This window comes from Carlito syrichta, unplaced genomic scaffold, assembly GCF_000164805.1.
Source record: "Carlito syrichta isolate Samal-C Ts95f unplaced genomic scaffold, Tarsius_syrichta-2.0.1 Scaffold304002, whole genome shotgun sequence".
Classification (NCBI taxonomy): Eukaryota; Metazoa; Chordata; class Mammalia; order Primates; family Tarsiidae; genus Carlito; species Carlito syrichta.
The window spans coordinates 32,846-53,889 of NW_007248098.1; the positions used below are offsets into that span (position 1 = coordinate 32,846).

Genomic DNA, 21,044 nt, shown 5'->3' on the forward strand with positions numbered 1-21,044 from the left:
GGGAGCGGCCACTGCACTCCAGTCTGGGCGACAGAGTGAGACTTCAACTAAAAAAAAAAACGTATAGATTGTCAGAATACTCCTTTTATAGAAGAGGAGACTAATTGGAATCATGCAATAAAGAGGCAAGAGCTAGAGAAGAGGCATAACGACCTAGGCTACAGAAAAGAAAAACTTCTTTAAGAAAACCAGGAGATGCAGATTATTACAAGTTGAACTGGATTGGATTAAAAAAGTACATATACATGATGGAGTATCATGCAGTCATAAAGAAGAACAAAATTATGAACTTTGCAGCAACTTGGATGGATTTAGAGTCTATAACAATTAATGATTTATCATAGAAACAAAGAACTGAGAACCACATGTTCTCACTCAAAAACAGACCCTGAACATTCACTATAATGCTATAAAAAAGGGATTGGCAGTAGCCAGGAACTGCCAAGGTGGGGGTGGCACATAACATTAATAAGAGTACCTGATCTCAAACCAGGCAAAGTAGGGACCAAAAGGGAGGCCCAAACTTTGCCTGTATGATGACCACTTGTATACCTAATCCTGAATTGTACCTCACATCTTTAAAATTAAAAAAAAAAACAAAAACAAGTTGAGTAGCCTTTTGCTGCTCTAATACCCAATAAAATATCCAACCAGATAAATGCAACACACTGTAACTTAGAAATTCAGGTACAGTCCTATCAAAGGAGCGTGAACATAACATTTAAGCCCTGGAGCCAGCAATCACTGGTTGTTTCAAGTGACTGGGAATAGGCTAAGAAAGGAGTTGTTTAGTTTCTTTGTGTGTGTGTGTTGGAGTCTCACTCTGTCACCTAGGCTAGAGTGCAGTGGCACACTCATGGCCACCCCAGTGTCGACCTGCTGGGCTCCAGCAATCTTTCCACCTCAGCCTTCCAAGTAGCCAGAACTACAGGTGTTTGCTATCATGCCTAGCTAATCTTTGATATACTGTAGAGATGAGGTCTCCTCAAGTTGCCTGGGCTGGTCTCGAACCCGTGAGCTCAGGTAATCCACTTGCCTCGGCCTCCCAAAGTACTGGGATTGCAACCTGAGCCACCGAGCCCGGCCTAGTTTCTTAGTTTGTTTCTGCATAAGGAGACTGGAAGTAGAATTATTTAGAAAATTATTTGTTTGATTAATTGATTTATATTTGCTAAGTCAGTAAGTTCCTCTGTCTTTTATTAAAAAAAATAAAATACATAAACTTTTTTTATACTCTTTGCCAGTTCTAGGCTTGCCCTTGTTTAAACTCTAGGGTCTGCTCCACCACTCAAGCAGGAAGTGGGGGCAGCAGCTACCAATGAGGCACCTTCATGGGACCAATGACACTTTCTGCGGCATGCTAACAAACACCAAAGAGTAATAGGAGGCTCACACTATTACCTGAATTAGTTATATACATGAATTCTTTTCCACTTGTTTAAAGGATATCCAAACTAGTTTTCCTTTGTCCTCTTTTCAGGTTGAATTAAATAATTAGGAATAACTCAGATACAATTTCCCCTTTTAGAAAAACCCTATTAATGCACACATATGCATGCGCACATGCACAAACACACACACGCACACTTTTATTAATGGTTTGACAGTTTGCCTTTGTGAAAGAGACTTGCCAGTTACTGCACCTGATGTCACATCTGAAGCTCTTTTTTTTTTGAGTCAAGTTCTCACTCTGTTGCCTAGGCTGGAGTGCCTCCTGAGTAGCTGGGACTATAGGCACATGCCACCATGCCTGGATAATTTTTTGATTTCTTTGTAGAAACAAGGTCTCACTATGCTGCCCAGGCTGGTCTTGATCACCTCAAGCAATCTTCTTGCCTCTGCCTCCTAAAGTGTTGAGATTATAGGTGTGAGCACCTGACCACATCTGAAACTCTTATAAAAGCAATATGTTGGCCTATTTTAGGAAAAAGAACAATCTTCAAATAGTTCCATGATGTAAACATTGGGTTGTTTGAGAACTTGTAGGAGGATAAAACTTTAGTTTCAATTAGCTGTTTATATTCGGTTCAGAAATTCATTTTAGAATTTTCTATGTATTCTTTACTAATTAACTTAATATCTCCAATATCTGCTTTAAGATAATTTGGGAGTGAAAAATCTTCCTAATATCTTTCCTTAATATTTCCTAAATATTTCTTGAATCCTAACTCATTCTTCCCCTGATTATCTTCATGTTATTCTTCATTTTGCATCAAAATAAAAATTAAGATGATTCTTTCTCTACTATACCTCTCCTTTTACTTAAAATAATCTTTCATTCAAAAAATCTAATTTCCCTAATGAGCCTTAAATTTTATGTTCTATACAAATTCTTCTGTGATCAAAGAGTAAGACATCACCTTTTTTTTTTTCTTGGAAAGCAGGATTTATTGAGAAGACAGAAAAGCTCCCATAGTAGGAGGGGACCCAAAGGGGTTGCCCCCCCTCTTTTTAATAGAGATGAGGTCTCACAATATTGCCCAGGCTGGTCTCAAATTCCTGGGGTCAAGCAATCGTTCCACCTCAGCCTCCCAAGTGCTGGGATTACAGGTGTGAGCCACCCCTCCCGGCCTGGCATTACCACTCTCTAATAAGCTAGTCTTCTACAGGAGTGAGAGTAAGGCAGGGGGTGGGAAGTGCTTAATGTATTAGTTACATCTTCACAGGCTTTTAGAAATTAGAATTATAGCTTAAAATCCTCCTTTAGGTACTTTTAGCTTAGCATTCACAATGTTAGCATGACAAGGCTGTGAAAAGGACAAACTACCACTTACCTTTTGGAATCTGGCACACCCACTCAAGTTTTGTATCACAAGCAAAAGGCCTCAAATGAGTAAATTCTCTGTCATCATAGAAATGCCAGCTTCGCCGCCATGGCCTATGAACGACCTAAAAGGAGGAAAAGGCATGCAGAATACTTGAAGTTGATGCAGCCCTTATGAAACACAAGACCAAAAGCCCTATGGTTTTGCTCTTTATTTTCGTTCTAGCACCAAAAGTAATTGTTTAATAAATGAACACATGAATGAATGGAATGTTTAAACACTAATACACTGGACAAGAGCCTTCAAAGGGGCTGATAAAGAAATACATGGTAAGGTTACGTTTACGTCTAAAACACAAATTGTTTTCTTTCCCTTCTTGTTTTCGTTTCTGTTGACATGAAATAGTAGAATCTTGGACTTTTAAAATCTGGACAAGACCAAGCTAGAAAAGAATATTTATTTCAATGGTACCCAAGCATTAGACTGTGATCAAAGCAGATCAGAAAGTGACATAAAAGTCTGGCATCAGACACCCAGGTTCCTTCTTTGGTGTTGCTCTGCCATGCCTAGGATTTTGCCCTTCTCCATGCGGTCCAGGATGGCTTACTACAAATTCCAGTCCTCAAGCAGGAGAGAAAGGAAAGGGAAAGGCATGACCTGGGAGAGTCATCCATCACTTTTTGGACTATTTGCCATAGGCCAAGATTCTGGTGGGTACTGTGGCAGTTGAGTAAGACTCTTCTTACAGAACATTATGGACTTGTTCAGGATGCAGTTTGCATCCGTATCTCTTTCACTTATTTTCTGGTAGATTTTCAAATCTCGCCATATTTGGGGACTCTATTTGCATAGAACACAGTTTATTGCATCAGTGTCCTTGACACTCCTGAAAACTTCATATAAGCGTCTCTGAAGTTTTTACCTTTTCATGTGCTAAGTTGGGAATTCTATAAAAATGGCATGATACTATACAATTTATTACTCTAAGAGTTACTTTGAAAACAGTGCTTTTTAATGGCTTTGTCAGTTCTTATTTGCCTCAGCCTTCCTGTAACCTTTCCTCAACCACCTTTTTGAATCTTTCTTGGATCTTTCTTTCTAGTAAAGACATCTAGATGTGTCCTCCTTCTGTACTTTCTTTCACTTTATATGTTGACTATTCTTCCTACAAATCATCTTCTTGGTCCTTTGTTTTTTTAGAATGTACATTTTTTTCTTTCAACTCCAGTATCTTGATTTCAACATAGAATACATCTTTTTTTTTTCTTTTTCTTTAGTCAGAGTCTCACTCTGTTGTCCAGGCTGGAATGCGGTGGCATGCTCATGGCTAATGTAGCCTTGACCTGCTGGGCTCAGGTGATCCTCCCACTTCAGCCTCCCGAGTAGCTGGGACTACAGCATACTATTTTCTCATAAACCAGTACTCCTTCTAACTGTTTCTATAATGCCTAGTCGTATAGTATAGTGGTTAAGAGTACTAGATCCAGACACATGTGGTTTTAAATTTCAGTTCTGTAACCATGTAACCTTTGGTAAATTACTTAAAGCTCAAATTTCTTTCTCTATGAGATAAATATGGCAGCACTACTACTTCACATGGTTGCTTAAGTATTAAGTGAAAGAATGTATGTGACATGCCTATTACAGTGGTTGACTCAGAAAGGAGTCGATAAGTTTTACCTGCTGCCACCATCACCATCACCACCACTGACCATCACCATTACCATCATTATTATTCTCTCATAATACCCGTGTTCTTGAAAAAACTTCAGTTTCACCAGTCATAATCCTTTTACCCAATAGTGTTGGAATTGCTTGTTCACTTGTCTTTATTTCCTACTAGCCTGTAAGTTCTGTGAAGACAACAGCTATGTTTTGTATATTATTATTGTTATATACCTTGGTGCCTCATAGACCACTTAGACATACTTTTATGAAGTTGATAATGAAATGAATGAATTCTGCAAAGGAAGATGGTTAACTGGTTTATGACTTGCAAGCCTACCTGTTGCATTTTGAAATACATCTCAAGATGAATCTTCCTCATACCCTCCTTGGTTCATGTCACTTTCCCCATTCAGAAACTTTTATTTTTATTTATTTACTTTTCTTTTTTTGAGATGGGATCTCATTCTTTCACCCAGGCTGGAGTGCAGTGGCATGATCACGGCTCATCACAGTCTTGATCTTCTTGAGGCAATCCTTCCACTTCAATCTCTTGAGAAGCTGGGACTACAAGTGTGTGCCACAACACCTGGCTAATTTATTTTTAACTTTTGTAGAGATGAGATCTCGCTATGTTGCCCAGGCTGGTCTCGACTTCCTGGGCTTAAGCAATCCTCCCACCTCAGCCTCCAAAACTGCTGGAATTACAGGTGTGAGCTACTGTGCCCAGCCAGAAACTGTAATTCTGTAACCTGGCATTAATCTAATTTCCCAATTTTTTTTCAACGGCAGCACGGAAGTAAACTTCTTGGTCTGTATTTGGTTCTCCTCATTGCCTTTCTTTCTTCTTTCCACTCTCACTTGATTTTACGCCACCTTCTCATACCAGTCCCCACTAGAAAGTCTTACCCTATCCAACTGTATGAACTCTATTCATCGGTAAATAGTGCAAATCCTACCTCTTCCTGGAAAATGGCCACAGGGATCACTTCCTCTCCTGAAGGATCATTAGCCTTCTTTGAATATGAATTTTATCTTCACAAATAAAGTTTAAGTTGGGCTGCTAAAGGCCAGGCCATAGGTGTACCTATCTCCCATCATACCTGACATCACGTTTCATACACACAAGGCACTTCATGCACCTGTTGTCTGACTGCACATGGCTTATTTTTTAAATATGCAAATTTTCCAGCATTGTACTGACCTTGACAGCAGCACAGTCTCTGATGTCATAATCCTGCTGAAACTCATTTTCCATGATAACAGTAGACACCTGAAAAGACAAGAGAGGCTTGATAATTTAAGACTGAGGTATAAATATTTGCAATTTAGATGTAATTTAGGCAGCTTTAATAACTCAAGTGTGTTCATATGCTACAGAAAGAAAACTTTTTCATCTCTAAGGATGTTTAGTCATGAAAGGACTTAGAAAATGTTATAATATCATAAGTTTTCAAACAAAGGAAGCTACAGTTTCAGAAGCAGAGGTTAATGGTATACTAGGTTCACTACTGGAGTCACAGAGAATCAGGACTTGCAACAGACTTTTTTTTTTTTTTGCATGTGGGGAAATGCTAGTTATTTGATTAACTAATTTCAGATATGCTCCAATTTGAAAATAAAAGTCAAGGCATTTTACATTTAGAAAGAATAAAAAATGAATTGACAGTGGTAATGTAGAGCAAATATTGAATATGTGAGAATATTTTGCTTCTACAAATGTTACATAAAATTTCTCCTCAGAATAATGTAAACATTTAAAATAATATTAAGGATTTTTAAAGATTTCCCCAAACAATATCCCCTAATAAAGATACTTTCATTTTCATGTAACTTATATTGTTAGATAATAAAAATAAAAGCTTCTCATTATTAAAAAGGAAATAACTAATACAAAGAATAATCACTTGTACTATCCAAAGATGAGCGCTATATCTATATTTTTTAATTTTTGGACTATATAAAAACAGACTGTATATATGGGGCTTTTATTTTTTAATTTTTTATTTTTTTGAGTTGGAGTCTCACTCCGTCGCCTAGACTGGAGTGCAGTGGCAAGCTCTCAGCCACTGCAGCCTCGACCTGCTGAGCTTCAGTGATCCTTTCGCCTCAACTTTCCAAGTAGCCGGAACTACAGGTGCACGCTACCACACCCAGCTAGTTTTTGATGTATTGTAGAGATGAGGTCTCGCCAAGCTGCCTGGGCGGGTCTCGAACTCACGGGCTCAATCCACTCGCCTCGGCCTCCCAAAGTGCTGGGATTACAGGCTGAGCCACCAAGCCCGGCCATACGGGGCTTTTAAAATAAAAATAATATTAGTAACTTGTTTTTTCCCCACTTCCTGTGTATGTGAATCTATTTCCATTTCAATTAATTTTAATGGTTGCATGATATGTGGATGTACTTTTAAATTATTTTATTTTCTTAAATTGACAGATAAAATTATGTGTAATTATCATGTACAACATGATGTTTTGAAGTGTATATACATTGGGAACTGACTAAATCTAGATAATTAACAAATGGATTATCTCATATAGTTATCATATTTGTGCTGAGAACACAAAATCCACTCTCTCAGTATTTTTCAAGAATACAAAATATTAGTAATTATAGTTACAATGTTGTGCAATAGCACTCTTGAACTTATTTTTCCTGTCTAAATGAAATTTTGTATCCTTTAACCAACATCTCCCCAATCCCTGACCCCAAATGCCCCAGCCCCAGCAACCATCATTCTCTTCTCTAGTTCCATGAGATCAACTTTTTAAAGTTCCATATCTGAGTGAGACCATGCAGTATTTGTCTTTCTGTGCCTGACTTATTTCATTTAACATCAAGTCTTCTAGGTTCATCCATATTGTCACAAATGGCAGAATTTTATTCCTTTTTTATGGTCCAATAATATTCTATTGTATATGTATTTCACATTCTCTGTATCTATTCATCCACTGATGGACACTTAGATTGATTCCTTATCTTGGCTATTGTGAATAATGCTGCAATAAACATTCGAGTGCAGATATCTCTTCAATACACTGATTTCCTTTGTTTTGTACATATATCTAGCAGTGGGATTGCTGGATCATATGGTAGTTATATTTTTATTTATTTGTTTATTTATTTATTTCATTTGGGGTCTCCCTCCATCACCCAGGTTGGAGTGCAGTGGTGCAATCTTGGTTCACCACAGCCTTGGTTTCCTGGGCTTAGGCGATCCTTTCGTCTCGGTCTCCCAAGTAGCTGGGACTACAGATATGCACCAGCAAGCCAGGCTAATTTTTTTGTTTGTTTGTTTGAATTTTTGTAGAGACAGGTTCTCACTATATTTCCCAGGCTGATCTTAAACTCCTAGGCTCAAGTGATTCTCCTACCTAAGCCTCCCAAAATGCTGGGATTACAGGCATGAGCCACCATGCTGGCGGTGGTTCTACTTTTAGTTCTCTGATGAACCTCCATACTGTTTTCCATAACGGCTGCATTAATTTACATTCCCATGAACAGTATGCAAAAGGTCCCTTTCTTTACATTCTCACCATCACTTTTTTTTTTGCCTTTTTTAATAATGGCCATTCTAACAGGTGTGAGGTGGTATCTTAATGTGGTTTTAACTTGTATTTCTCTGATGAACAATGATGCTGAGCATTTTTTAATACCATTTGCATATCTTCTTTTGAGAAATATCTATTCAGGTCCTTTGCTCATTTTTTATTTGGGTTATTTGTTTTCTTGCTACTGAGTGGAGTTTCTTATACAGAGCCATGTGGTCTGTATAAGAAACAACATTTCAGTCAACCACAGGCCACCTATATGGCGTTGATCCCATAAGATTATAATGTCATCTCTGTACTGTACCCTTTTAGATAGGGTTATTTACACAGATACCACTGTGCTACAATTTTCTACAGGAGCAACAGGCTATATCACATATACCATCTAGGTTTGTAAGGTACACTCTATGATGTTTGAACAGAGACAAAATCACCTAATAATGCATTTCTCAGAACGTATCTCTGATGTTAAGTGATGCATGACTGTATTTTGGATATTTACCTCTTATCAGATGCATAATTTGCAAATATTTTCTCCTATTTTATAGGTCGTCTCTTTATTCTGTTCATTGTTTCCTTTGTTGTGCAGAAGATTTTTAGTTTGATGTAATCCCATTTGTCTATTTTTGCTTTTGTTGCCTGTGTTTTTGGGGTCATATAAATATATACATATATAAAATCATTGCCCAATATAATGTAATTGAGCTTTACTCTTAGATTGTCTTCTTCTTCTTCTTTTTAGTCAGGGTCTCACTCTGCCATCCAGGCTAGAGTGCAGTGGCAAGATAATGGCTCACCACTTTCTTGACCTCCTGGGTTCAGGTGATCTTTCTGCCTCAGCCTCCCAAGTAGCTGGGAATACAGATACATGTACCACCATGCCCAGTTATTTTTAAATTTTTTGTAGAGATGAAGTCTCACTATGTTGCCTAGGCTGCCTGGGCTCAAGCAATCCTCCCTTCTTTGCCTCCCAAAGTGCTGAGATTACAGACATGAGTCACACACCCAGACTTTCCTAAGTTTTCTTCTAGTAGTTCCATAGTTTTGGTCTTCCATTTAAATCTTTAATTCATTCTGATTTGATTTGTTTATGGTATATGAGATATGGGTTTAATTTAATTTTTCTGCAAGTGGGTATACAGTATTCCCTGCACCATTTATTGAAGAGATTGTCCTTTCCCCACTGTATGTTCTTGACACTTTTGTTGAAGATCAGTTGGTTGTCAAAGCATGGATTATTTCTGGGTTCTCTATTCTAGTCCATTGGTCTGTGTGCTTGTTTTTATGGCAGTACTATGTTGCTTTGGTTGCTACAGATTTGCAACATATTTTGAAATCAGGTAGTATGATGCACCCAGCTTTGTTCTTTTTGCTCAAGATTGCTTTGGGTATTCAGTCTTTTGGTTCCATATGAATTTTAGGTGTGGATATATTATTTAACAACCAACTTACCAGTTATTGAAACAAATATTGCTTCCATATTATCCAAAACAAGAGAGTTTTAACTTACTGGTGTATGGTCACTCCATTGCCAGGATCCTTGTAAATCTGGGCTCCTTTTATTCAAACCAATCCATAGCCAACGCTGATCACTATGTAAAAAGGAAGTGTTAAAAAAATTTGAGGACAACACTTGGCAAAAATGTCTAGCATTCACATATCTTAAGTATTTCAGATATGTAAGTTTATTCAGAAGATCTTGTCACCAATCGAAAAATACAGTGTCAAGCTACATAAAGAAGTCTTTTAAAAGGAAACTAAACCCTTAATATGGGGTAGGTATAGAAAAGTACCATATTTTTAAAAATATATTTTAAATTGTTTTCTTCACATGAAAAACAAAAACTATTCTGCTTTGGACTTTAAGAGGAAAAAAATGTAATTATTCCAAAATTTTTACTGCAGTGCTTGCATATTAGACAATGTTTTCAGACATAGTCAAGTGCATAAATAGCATTCCCTTAAAGTATTTATCTATAACACCATCAATTTTTTTTCTTTAAAATGTAGAACAAACCATTTGGCTAAGTGTTTATTCAAGATTTTAAAGACAGTTTAATTCCTACTGCACACTAAGTTTAAAGTAAACAAATATTTGAATATTTTCTAAGTGCCAAAGAGATATAACAGCTAAGCATAATTAGGCAATCACTTAAGTGAGTCTACTTGCTCACTAGTAGTCTACTTTTATGTACAAGACATTGAGTTAGGCATAGTGATGATACAGAGAAGTACAAGAAATGTAATATGGAATAGTCAGAGAATAAGATATATATGAATGAAGAAAACATAAGGCCATTTATGAAAGTTATCTAATTAGTTGTATATATTTTAAGTGCCACAAAAGTTCAGAGAAAGAAGAGGTCACTGTGGAATTTTAAATGAATTCCTCATATTGTGGGCTGCTGAAAGCATGGAAAGACTTTGTGAGGTTGGTGGGACAGAAGACATTCTTCAAGTGATGGCCAATATTCCTTTCTAGCCATAATCTGAGTGTTTATCACATTCAGATTGGCAAAGAGAAAAAGGATAGGCAGTCCAAGGAATAATATACAAACATATAAGGCAGGAACATAGATCTAAGTAATTCTTTCCCCACAAATAAATATATATTCTAACCAGGGAGACAGACCCAGCGTAAGCAGGAGGGATCTATCCATAAAAAATTTTCTCTGCCTTTAACTCCACTTGAAAATATTCCCTAAAACTTACTAAGCTTTTTAGGCCTTAATAAGTTGATCAATTATATTCCATATAATTTAACTTTCTGTTGGCACATGGTATGTATAATCAGTACAATGTGTGCATTCATGTATGTACATATGTAATATATAGATAAATATAATATACATATAAATATAATACAGAATACATATTAGAGAAGGAGTAGAATCCAAATCTAAAAACAATCCATACTCTCAAGCTCAGTAGGATATATGGAATATATGAAATGTACAGCTTTAAGTCTACTGGAAAATACAATGTTGGCATTTTTATAAAATTTGCTAGTGGACCAAGTGCTGGAGCAGACTTTTAAACAATTGCTCACAATTTAATAAAATAATTGCTTTCTTTTATCTCTTTCTTTTGTTCAATACTCCCTCATATTTTAATATCAATAAGTACTTTTCATCTTTTCAACCTCAAGTTTTTCAACTGAATGCAATGGAATATGAGGGCGGTCTCCTTTTAGTTTTTATTGTTCTATTGTTTCTTTCACAGGGAGAGATCACCAATTTGTGAACTTAAGATAAATCCAGTAGAGACAATTAAGTTTAGTTTGCAGCTTGTGTCTTCAATTAATCAGAGCTTTCTTATGGGCTTCCAAGTGTATCACACGGCCTGAGTGGTGGGTTTCTAAGCCACAGGGTCTAGGCATTTTCCATACAACACAGTTAAAGCTAGAGGACTACAATAAAGTGGAGGTTGAGTTTCCTTCCTCAAACTTACTTGGAGGTATAACCCCATTTCTCACAAAACTTTGCACATTATATATCCAGGCTTGGGGAATTTGTGTAGAAGTTTGTGTTTCCCTGAAGTTAATATTAGATATTTTACTTTCTTTCCACAATCAACCGTACAACCAGGAAGACAATCAACAATCATTTGTTGTCATTTGACTTTAGGAGGCTCCCACTGGCAGCCTTTTAGAAGTTTGTCCCTAACCCTCTCGAGGCTTTTCAAGCTCTTCCGTTATCTTCTCTTTGCCAATAGCTCCCCCTCCTCCCACTTAGAAACTTCTCTGCTTTCAAGTCCATTTCTGGCTTCTTTGCTGCATCTCAGAGAACAATTCCTCTAGGAAAAGAGTTTGCCCAATTATTCAACATTTCTCATTTCCACTGCTTTCTGAGACTTAACTTCATTTCGACCTAGAAATTTGTAGATTTCAGCTTCATTGTAAAGAATTCGCTAGTATGTCATAAATACAGAAAATAGTAGCTACTTGTAGTATGTATGTGTTTTGTGTGGTCAGAAGTGGAAAATATTCTCAAATATAACTTGTTATCAGCTTCATGTGGTTTAGTAGTAGGCAGATAAAGGGAAGAAGATATTGGATATCACGTTAATCAATGCATACCACCAATAGAGATTTTAGAAAACTTCAGGGAAAAAAAATTGTATCTGATCATAACTGGGGAATCAAGTCAAATGGAAATGCGCTCTCTCTCTCTCTTTATACATTTCTTCTACTCAAGAATCAAGTATATGATTTTAAGGCTATTAGGTTAAGAAGACATGACATAAAAGGTAAATATATGGAATTGTGTAAAAATTCCTATTCTCAATCAAATTTCCTGCTGCATCTGGTTGCTAAGGAAAACAGTATCTCAGCTATAACCCCAAATAAATACTATTTGATGAGGGTGCTTAGTCTGCAAAGCCTTAGATTTATGTCTAAATCCATTCATGCCACATCACAGGAGGTAGTGTACACATCAGCAATGGCATTGCAAACAAGGCTTTCTTCTCTAATCCTATGGCTATTTTTTCTCTACAATAGCTTTCCCTGTTGGGCTGCCATTAGGAGTTGCAAAGATCTTAGAGCCTTAATGACTTGGTGCACCATGAATCCTTTTCATTGAAATACAAATAGAGATGTAGAACTTAGATTGTGAGAGGTATAGCAGTAATCTGACTTAACTCCTTGACAGGTAATACACAATTTGGGCAATGGACATCTTGCTGAGAAAGGTCAACTCCTGCAATAAAAAGCTAAGGCATTCAAGAAGTAAGCTTTAGAATCATTTTCTAACATAAATGGGTTTGCTTCCTTCTTTCCCTTAAGCCATGGTTACACTTTTGGTTTTAGAGTATGTCACCTATCTAAGTGTGGCACAGGCAAATGATCCCTTCATTATGGAGAACCTATTAAGCAGACAACACAGTCTGCTTAATGCGGCATTGTGTTAGCGACTGGGATCAGAGTACAAACAAAACGTGGTTCCTATGAGTGAAAGGATTATGGACATTTGTTTTTTTCTCTGTTCTTTTCTGTTTTCTAAATTCAACATGCATTACTTTTGTGATTAGAAAAAAATTAAATAGTACATTCTGTGGTAAATAAACCATGTAGAAGTTATATATGCAGGAATGGAAGAAAATGGAAAGTGTTTACACTAAATGCTACCTAGTTTATAACTGGGAGCTAGGATTTGAGGTGATTTTTTTTTCCCTCTCATTACCCTTTTTTATGTTTCCCAAATTTTGCATAATGAACTTGTATTAATCAATTAATGGAGGGTGCTCAACAAGCATGATCAGAAATAAAGAAACAAGTCAAGAAAAGATACTTAATTACCCCTCATGTTAGTTTTGTTTCCTGGAGTAATCCAGTCCCTGTATGGATGCTCTACATGGCCATTTCTATCTTGTATAGTATTCCAGTGTTTTCCATTAATTGATTCCCACAAATATCTACAACCTCATTACTTAGTACTTATCCATGGCTCCCTGTTCCAGTTAGAGTTACTAATGCCTTGCTTGAAATCTAGTCATTTATGTCAGTATTTTATTTAAAAATACTTTCCTGGCCGGGCACGGTGGCTCACGCCTGTAATCCAAGCACTTTGGGAGGCTGAGGTGGGCAGCTTGCTTGAACCCAGGAGTTCAAGACTAGCCTGGGCAACATAGTGAAACCTTGTCTCTACAAAAATATCAAAAAATTAGCCACATGTGGTGGTGCATGCCTGTAGTCCCAGCTACTCAGGATGCTGAGGGAGAAGGATCACACAAGACTGGGAGGCTGCTGTGAGCCATCATCTTCATGACCATGCCACTGCATTCCAGCCTGGGTGACAGAGTGAGACTCCGATTAAAAACAACAACAAGAAAACACTTTACCTAGACAGTATGATGCTGTGTGCATCAAGCTTGAGGTCTAGGGGCCAATAGCTGCTCTGTTGGAAATTCACACACCAGGAAGGATTGACTGTATTAGAAAAGCCATGCTCCAGAGGTAGCTACCACCAGGACTTCTGTGATCCAAAGTCACACTGGAGGTTTTGGTCAATAGTACAGGGAATGTCAGAAATAGATTAATGTCATTGAAATCAGAAGCTTGTTAATCAGCATGGTGATAGAAATGGGCTCATGGCGAAATTTAAGTTATTCAAGATAGGGGGATTAGCTAAAATATTTAGAGACACTCTGCCTCTTCTTGAACAGGCATTAGAACCTTCAGCAAATGGTATTTAGGGCTTGATTCCTAAATAATTCCACATCCAGTCATTGGGCCAGGTGATTGTGACAGCGTGATGCTGACTAGAACGGGAACAGAATTCTGCTCCCTGACCCTGGGATGCTATAACATCTGCTTCAAGTGAACCTTCTGTAGAAGACGGTAGTTAAAACACCTAAAAGGACAGATTGCTGGGATGTTGTCAAGCTTACGAAAAAATGTTTTGTGCCTGCCTCAGTGAATGTTTGTGAATAAATGTCTGTATAGGTGTGAAAGGATCTGAATTTTGTATTCATTATAATCTACTCAAGGTCGTGAGGGAATAACTAACACTCACCTTTTTCATTACTCACTAATCAGTTGATGGGCATTTAGGCTGATGACACATCTTTGCATTTGTGAATTTGTGAATTGTACTGCTATGAACATGTGTTGTTGTTATATAGTGACTTCTGTTCCTTAGGCTAGATCTCTGGAAGTGGGATTGCTAGATCAAATGGTAGAACTACTTTTAGTTCTTTGAGTAATCTCCAAGCACTTTCCATAGAGGTTATACTAATTTATACTCCCATCAACAGTGTGCAAGTGTTTTCTTTTCTCTACATTCATACCAGTGTCTATTGTTTTTTGATTTTTTAGTAATGGCCATTCTGACTGGTATAAGGTGGTATCTCATAGTGGTTTTAATTCACATTTCCCTGATGATAAGTGATGTTGAGCATTTTTTCATATGTTTGTTGGCCATTTGTATATCTTCTTTTGAGAAACGTCTATTCATGTCATTTGCCCACTTTTTAACGGAGTTATTTGCTTTTTCTGTGCTGATTTGTTTGAGTTCTTTCTAGATTCAAAAAAAAAAAAAGAAAAAAAGATTCTGGATATTAGTCCTTTATCAGGTGTACAGTTTGCAATATCTTCTCCCATTCTGTAGGCTACCTGTTTGCTCTGTTGATTATTTCTTTTGCTGTGCAGAAGCTTTTAATTTAATTAAGACCTACTTGCTTATTTTTGTTTTTGTTGCATTTGCTTTCAGAGTTTTAGCTATAAATTCTTTGCCCAAGCCGATGTCCGTGAGTTTTTCTTAGGTTTTCTTCTAGGATTTTTATGGTTTCAGGTCTGACATTTAAGTCTTTAATCCATCTTGAGTTAATTTTTGTATATGGGGAGAGATAGGGATCAAGTTTCAATTTTCTGCATGTAGTTATCCAATTTTCCTAGCACCACTTGTTGAATAAAGTGTCCTTTCCCCAGTGTATGTTTTTGTCTGCTCTGTCAAAGATAAGTTGGTTGTAAGTACTTGGGTTTATTTCTGGATTCTCTATTCTGTTCCATTGGTCCATGTGTCTGGTCTTGTACCAGTACCATGCTGTCTTGGTTACTACAGCCTTGTAGCATAACTTGAAGTCATGTAATGTGATGCCTCCAGCTTTGTTCTTTTTACTTAGGATTGCACTGGCTATTCTGGTTCTTTTTTTGGTTCCATATGAATCTTAAGAGGTGTTTTTTCTAATTCTGTGAAAAATGACATTGGTAGTTCGATAGGGATTGCACTGAATCTGTAGATTACTTTCAGTAATATGGTCATTTTAATAAAGTTGATTCTTCCAATCCTGAGCATGGGATGTTTTTCCATTTGTTTGCATCCTCTGCAATTTCTTTCATCAGAGTTTTGTAGTTCTCCTCATAGAGATCTTTCACCTCCTTGGTTAAATATATTCCTAGGTAGTTTAGCTTTTTGGCTGCTATTGTAAATAAATTTGAGTTCTTGATTTGACTCTCAGCTTGGTTACTATTGGTATATAGCAGTGCTACTGATTTGTGTGTGTTGATTTTGTATCCTGAAACTTCACCAAATTCATTTATCAAGTCCAGGAGTCTTTTGGAGGAGTCTTTAGGGTTCTCTCGGTATAAGATCATATATCATTGGCATACAAAGATACTTTAATTTCTTCTTTTCCAATTTGAGTATGCTTTAGTTCTTTTTCTTGTCTGATTGCTCTGGCTAGAACTTCCAGTACTATATCAAATAGTAGTGGTAAAAGTAGGCATCCTTGCCTTGTTCCAGTTCTGAGTGGAGATGTCTTCAACTTTTCTCTGTTCAGGATGACATTGGCTGTAGGTTTTTATTATTTTAAGGAATGTACCTTCTATGCCTATTTTGCTGAGGGATGCTGAATTTTATCAAAAGCTTTTTCTGCATGTATTGAAATGATCATATGCTTTTGTTTTTACTTCTGCTTTTGTAGTGGACCACGTTTAGTGACTTGTGTATGTTGAACCATCTTTGCATCCCTGGGATGAAACTCAATCAGTTGTGGTGTATTATTATTTTTTAATGTGCCATTGAATTCAGATTGCTAGTATTCTGTTGAGGATTTTTCCATCTATGTTCATAAGAGATATTGGTCTGTAGTTTTTTTTGTTTTGTTTTTTTCCTGCTTCGGTATCAAGTGATACTGGCCTCATAGTATGAGTTAGGGAAGATTCCCTCCTCTTCAATCTTGTGGAATAGCTTCAGTAAAACTGATACCAGTTCTTCTTTGAAGGTCTGGTAGAATTCAGCTGTGAGTCCATCAGGTCCTGGACTTTTTTTTTAAATTGGGACATGTCTAACTACTGTTTCATTCTTGCTACTTTTTATTGATCTGTTCAGGGTTTCTATTTCTTTCTGATTCAAGGTTGGGGGGTTATATGTTTCCAAGAATTTATCAATTTCCTCTGGATTGTTGAGTTTGTTTGCATAGAGGTGCTCATAATAGTCTTGAATGATCTTTTGAATTTTTGTTGTATCCATTTCAGTATCTCCTTTTCATTTCTGACGGAATTAATTTGAATCTTCTCTCTTTGTTTCTTAATCTAGCTAGTGGTCTATCAATTTTGTTTATCTTTTCAAAGAACAAAGTTTTTGTTTCATTGATTCTTTGTATTTTTAATTGCAATTTCATTTAGTTCTGCTCTGATCTCCATTATTTCTCTTCTATGCTAGCTTTGGGTTTGGTTTGTTCATGTTTTTCTATTTCTTTGAGGTGTTATGTTAAGTTGTCAAAATGTGAATCTTTCAGTCTTATTAATGTAGGCCCTAATTGCTACAAATTTTCCTCTGAGCACAGCTTTGGATGTGTCCCAGAAGTTTTGATAACTTTTTTCATTGTTGTCATTCATTTCAAGGAATTTTTAAATTTCCATCTAGATTTCATTGTTGACTCAAGGATCATTCAGGAGCAAATTGTTTAATATCCATGTTTTTGTTTGGTTTTGTAGCTTCTTCTTAGAGCAAATTTCTAGTTTTATTCCACTGTGGTCTAAGAAGGTGCTTGATATGATTTCAATTTTTTTGAATTTATTGAGACTTGATTTGTGGTCTATCATATAATCCATCTTGGAGAACATTCCATGTGCTGGTGAGAAAAATGCATATTCTATAGTTTTGGGATGGTGTGTCCTGTCGATGTCTGATAGTTCCGTTTCCTCTAGAGTCTTGTTTAATGCCAATGTTTCTTTGTTGACTTTCTGCCTTGATGATCTGTCTATTGCCATCATTGGAGTGTTGAAGTCTCCCACTATTATTGTATTGCTGTCTGTCTCTTTTTTTTAGGTCCAGTAGAATTTGTTTTATAAAGCTGGGGGTTCTTGTGTTAGGCACATATATACTTAAAATTGTTATGTCTTCTCATTGGATTGATCCCTTTATCATTATCTAATAGCCATCTTTGTCTTTTTTTTTTTAACTGTTGTTAATTTACAGTCTGTTTTATCTGATATGAAAATGGCTACTCCTGCTTGTTTTTTGTTTCCATTTGCATAGACTATTATGCCCTACCCCTTTAGCTTGAGTCTACAGGAGTCTTTGTGAGTTAAGTAGGTCTTTTGAAGACAGCAAATATTTAGGTGTGTTTTTTACACTCTGCTAGTCTATATCTTTTTAGTGGGGCATGAGACCATTTATGTTGAGAGTTAATGATATGTAAGGTACTATTCAATTCATCATACTGCTTGTTATCTGGTTGCTCTATTTATTTATTTTCTCTATTGTGTTGGTGTTCCATAAGGCTTGTGAACTTTATGGTTTCCATCATTTTTCTTCTGGTGTATTTTGGTCTATTATTTCAGTGTTTAAAACTCCTTTGAGTATTTCTTGTAAAGCAGGTCTAGTGGTGACAAATTTCTTCAGTAATTGCTTATGTGTGAAGGACTTCATTTCTCTTTCATTTGCAAAACTTACTTTTGCAGGATATAAAATCCTTGTCTGACTGTTATTTTGTCTGAGGAAATTAAAGAGGGGGGGCCCAATCACTTTTGTTTTATAGGATTTCTTCTGAGAAGTCTGCTGTTAGTCTGATAGGTTTACCTTTGTAAGTTATTTGATGTTTTTGTCTCACTTTTCTTAAAATTTTTTCCTTCACATTAACTTTGCATAGCTGGATGATTATATTCCTTGGGAGTGACCTTTTTGCAATGGATCTTCTGGGGGTTCTTTGAGCTTCTTGTATCTGGATGTGTAGATCTCTGGCAAGGCATGGGAAGTTTTCCTCCATTATTCTCTCAAATACATTTTTCAAACCTGTTGCTTTCTCTTCTTCCTCAGGAGTACCTATGTTTAATAGGTTTGGACATTTTACATAATCCCACATTTCTTGGAGACTTTGTTTCATTCTCTTGATTCACTTTTTCTTTATGTTGTCTGCATTAATTCAAAAACTTTGTCTTCAAGTTCTGAGATCCTTTCTTCTGCTTGTTCTAGTTTACTGTTAAAACTTTCCAGTGCATTTTGTACTTCCTTAAATATTTCTTTCATTTCCAGAATTTCAGCTTTTTTTTTTTTAAAGGTGTCTATCTCTTTGAATAATTTTTCATTCATGTCCTGAATAGTTTTTTAAATGTCTTTATGTTGTTTTTCAACTTTCTCTTGAAATTCATTGACCAAATTTATCATCAACCTTTTGAATTCTATGTCTGGAATTTCAACAATTTTATTTTGGTTAGGGTTTGTTGCTAAAGAGTGGTATGGTCTTTTGGAGGACTCTGGGTTTTTTCATATTGTCAAAATTATTTTTCTGGTGACTTCTCATTTGGGTAGACTATTTCTTCCCATGTGAGGAGGTTGCCAGGGGGCTGACATAGGCACTGTAGGGTTCCCTTCATTATATATAGCCTTGATGTGGTGAGTTTCTCAATTGCTAGCTGTGGCAGCCCTGTGCTTTGTACCTGCACTGGCTCATGGCATCCTGAGTGGCCAGAATGGCTTTGAAAGTGTTATTAGCTGGCATTTGGGATCAGACCTTCCCCAAAGCTGAGGTACTATATCTGATTTGGTAGGCTGTATTTTTTTTTAATCTCTGGCCAGGAGGTGGCACTTGTGGAAGAAAGTCAGCTGTGATCAGAGCTATAAGGTTTCTCCTTCATAAGTATTGCTCCAAGAAAATGCCCAGCCAGCCTTGGTCAAGGGAGGAGCTCTGGGGGTTTTCCAAGTTATCTGTTTTGAGTCTTTGTGGGGGAACTGCCGGGTAAAGAGTTTGAAGCACCCCATATTGTGCACACTTAGCTATCTCAGTGGGGATTAAAAGGAATTCCCAGGCCAGTGGGGTAATGCTTTTATGCAGAGCAGGCACACAAGAGTTCACAAGGGGAGTAAGAGGTTGCTGTGGCACTGCATTCCATCTAGCTTCCGCCTTGACTTCAGGCAATCTGCAATCTGAATGTCAAGGTGCAGCCAGCCTCAGAGCCTCAGGCGTTCCCAGGCAACCTCCCAGTCAGGAACTGTATGCAGCCATGAGGTATGTTCTTGGGGCCTGATCCCTCCTAAGCCAGCTGGAAAGCAGCCTCTTCACTCTGCAAGAGTTGAGGGCCTGGAACATGGCAGCTGGCAGTGCTGAAAGCTTTTTTCCTGCACCACCCACAGCAGAGCACAGCTTCCCCATTGCATCCAGAAGCTCTGGTAGCTGTGAAGATGCAGGCAAGAATCTGGATAGTTCCAACCCAGGTTGGTGGATTTTTCTTCTTTTCTTGGAGATTCATGGGGGCATGCTGCTGGATCCATTCCTCTCTGAGTGCTGAGAAAACTCTCTCTATCTTGGTTTATTCTTGTAGGAGAAACTCATTCTAGCTGCCTCATGTTGGCCATCTTAATCCCTAACAAATTTTCAATGATGTTTTGAATATTAATTTTTAGTGCTAGACAATTAAGTCTAGAAAACCTAAAATTCTACAACAGATGCTTAATAAATGAGTACTTATGGAACACAGTGATTATATTTTATATCAGGTTCCTAGTACACTATAGTGAAACAACTTTAATGAGAAAAACACAATGGTTATGGTAGAGCAAATCATGGAGATTTTCAAAGAAATTATTTTTCAAGTCACTCAAAATATTACCTTTCAGAGATAACAATTGTTATCCTTTAAAAAATGTATTCTGCAATCTAGTTTTTAATATAAATAGTATATTTTTTGTTCTTTTATAATCTGCCTTTCCTTCTGCTTAATATATTATAAACAATTACACATTATAGTACTGCTTTTATCTTAATTCATAGGGGATAAACAGAGATTAACAATAGTGAAGATAATAGGGATCTTATCTTTTTCTTACTTTCTGGGAAATGCATTTAACAATGCTTCATCATTCAGTATGATATGGCTATTAGTTTGAGCTATTCTTTTATTCTTAATTTAATTAGAATTTATATATTAATCATATTCATTAAATTGAATAAGTATATGATATACTTATATATTAAGCCAGGAATGAATAAGGAATTTTATCTGATGTAAGTTTAGTGTTTTATGCTAATTGTCACATGATATTTGACTTTTAACAATTAACTCAATTTATTAACTATTTGAGTAAATATAAGCAACATAAACAAGTGGGTCAGAAGTAA

General features: G+C 36.7%; 1 protein-coding gene across 1 annotated transcript in view; it reads right to left on the reverse strand.

The window, feature by feature from the left end:
- Positions 1-21,044, reverse strand: part of LOC103261771 (lymphocyte antigen 75) — an 81,544-nt gene that overhangs the window by 22,813 nt on the left and 37,687 nt on the right. Inside the window, exons 14-16 of the mRNA XM_008059348.2 lie at positions 9,493-9,574; positions 5,635-5,703; positions 2,775-2,889 (exon numbers count right to left, since the gene is read on the reverse strand). Coding sequence (XP_008057539.2) covers positions 2,775-2,889; positions 5,635-5,703; positions 9,493-9,574 — 266 coding nt within the window. The remainder of the gene's footprint in view (positions 1-2,774; positions 2,890-5,634; positions 5,704-9,492; positions 9,575-21,044) is intronic.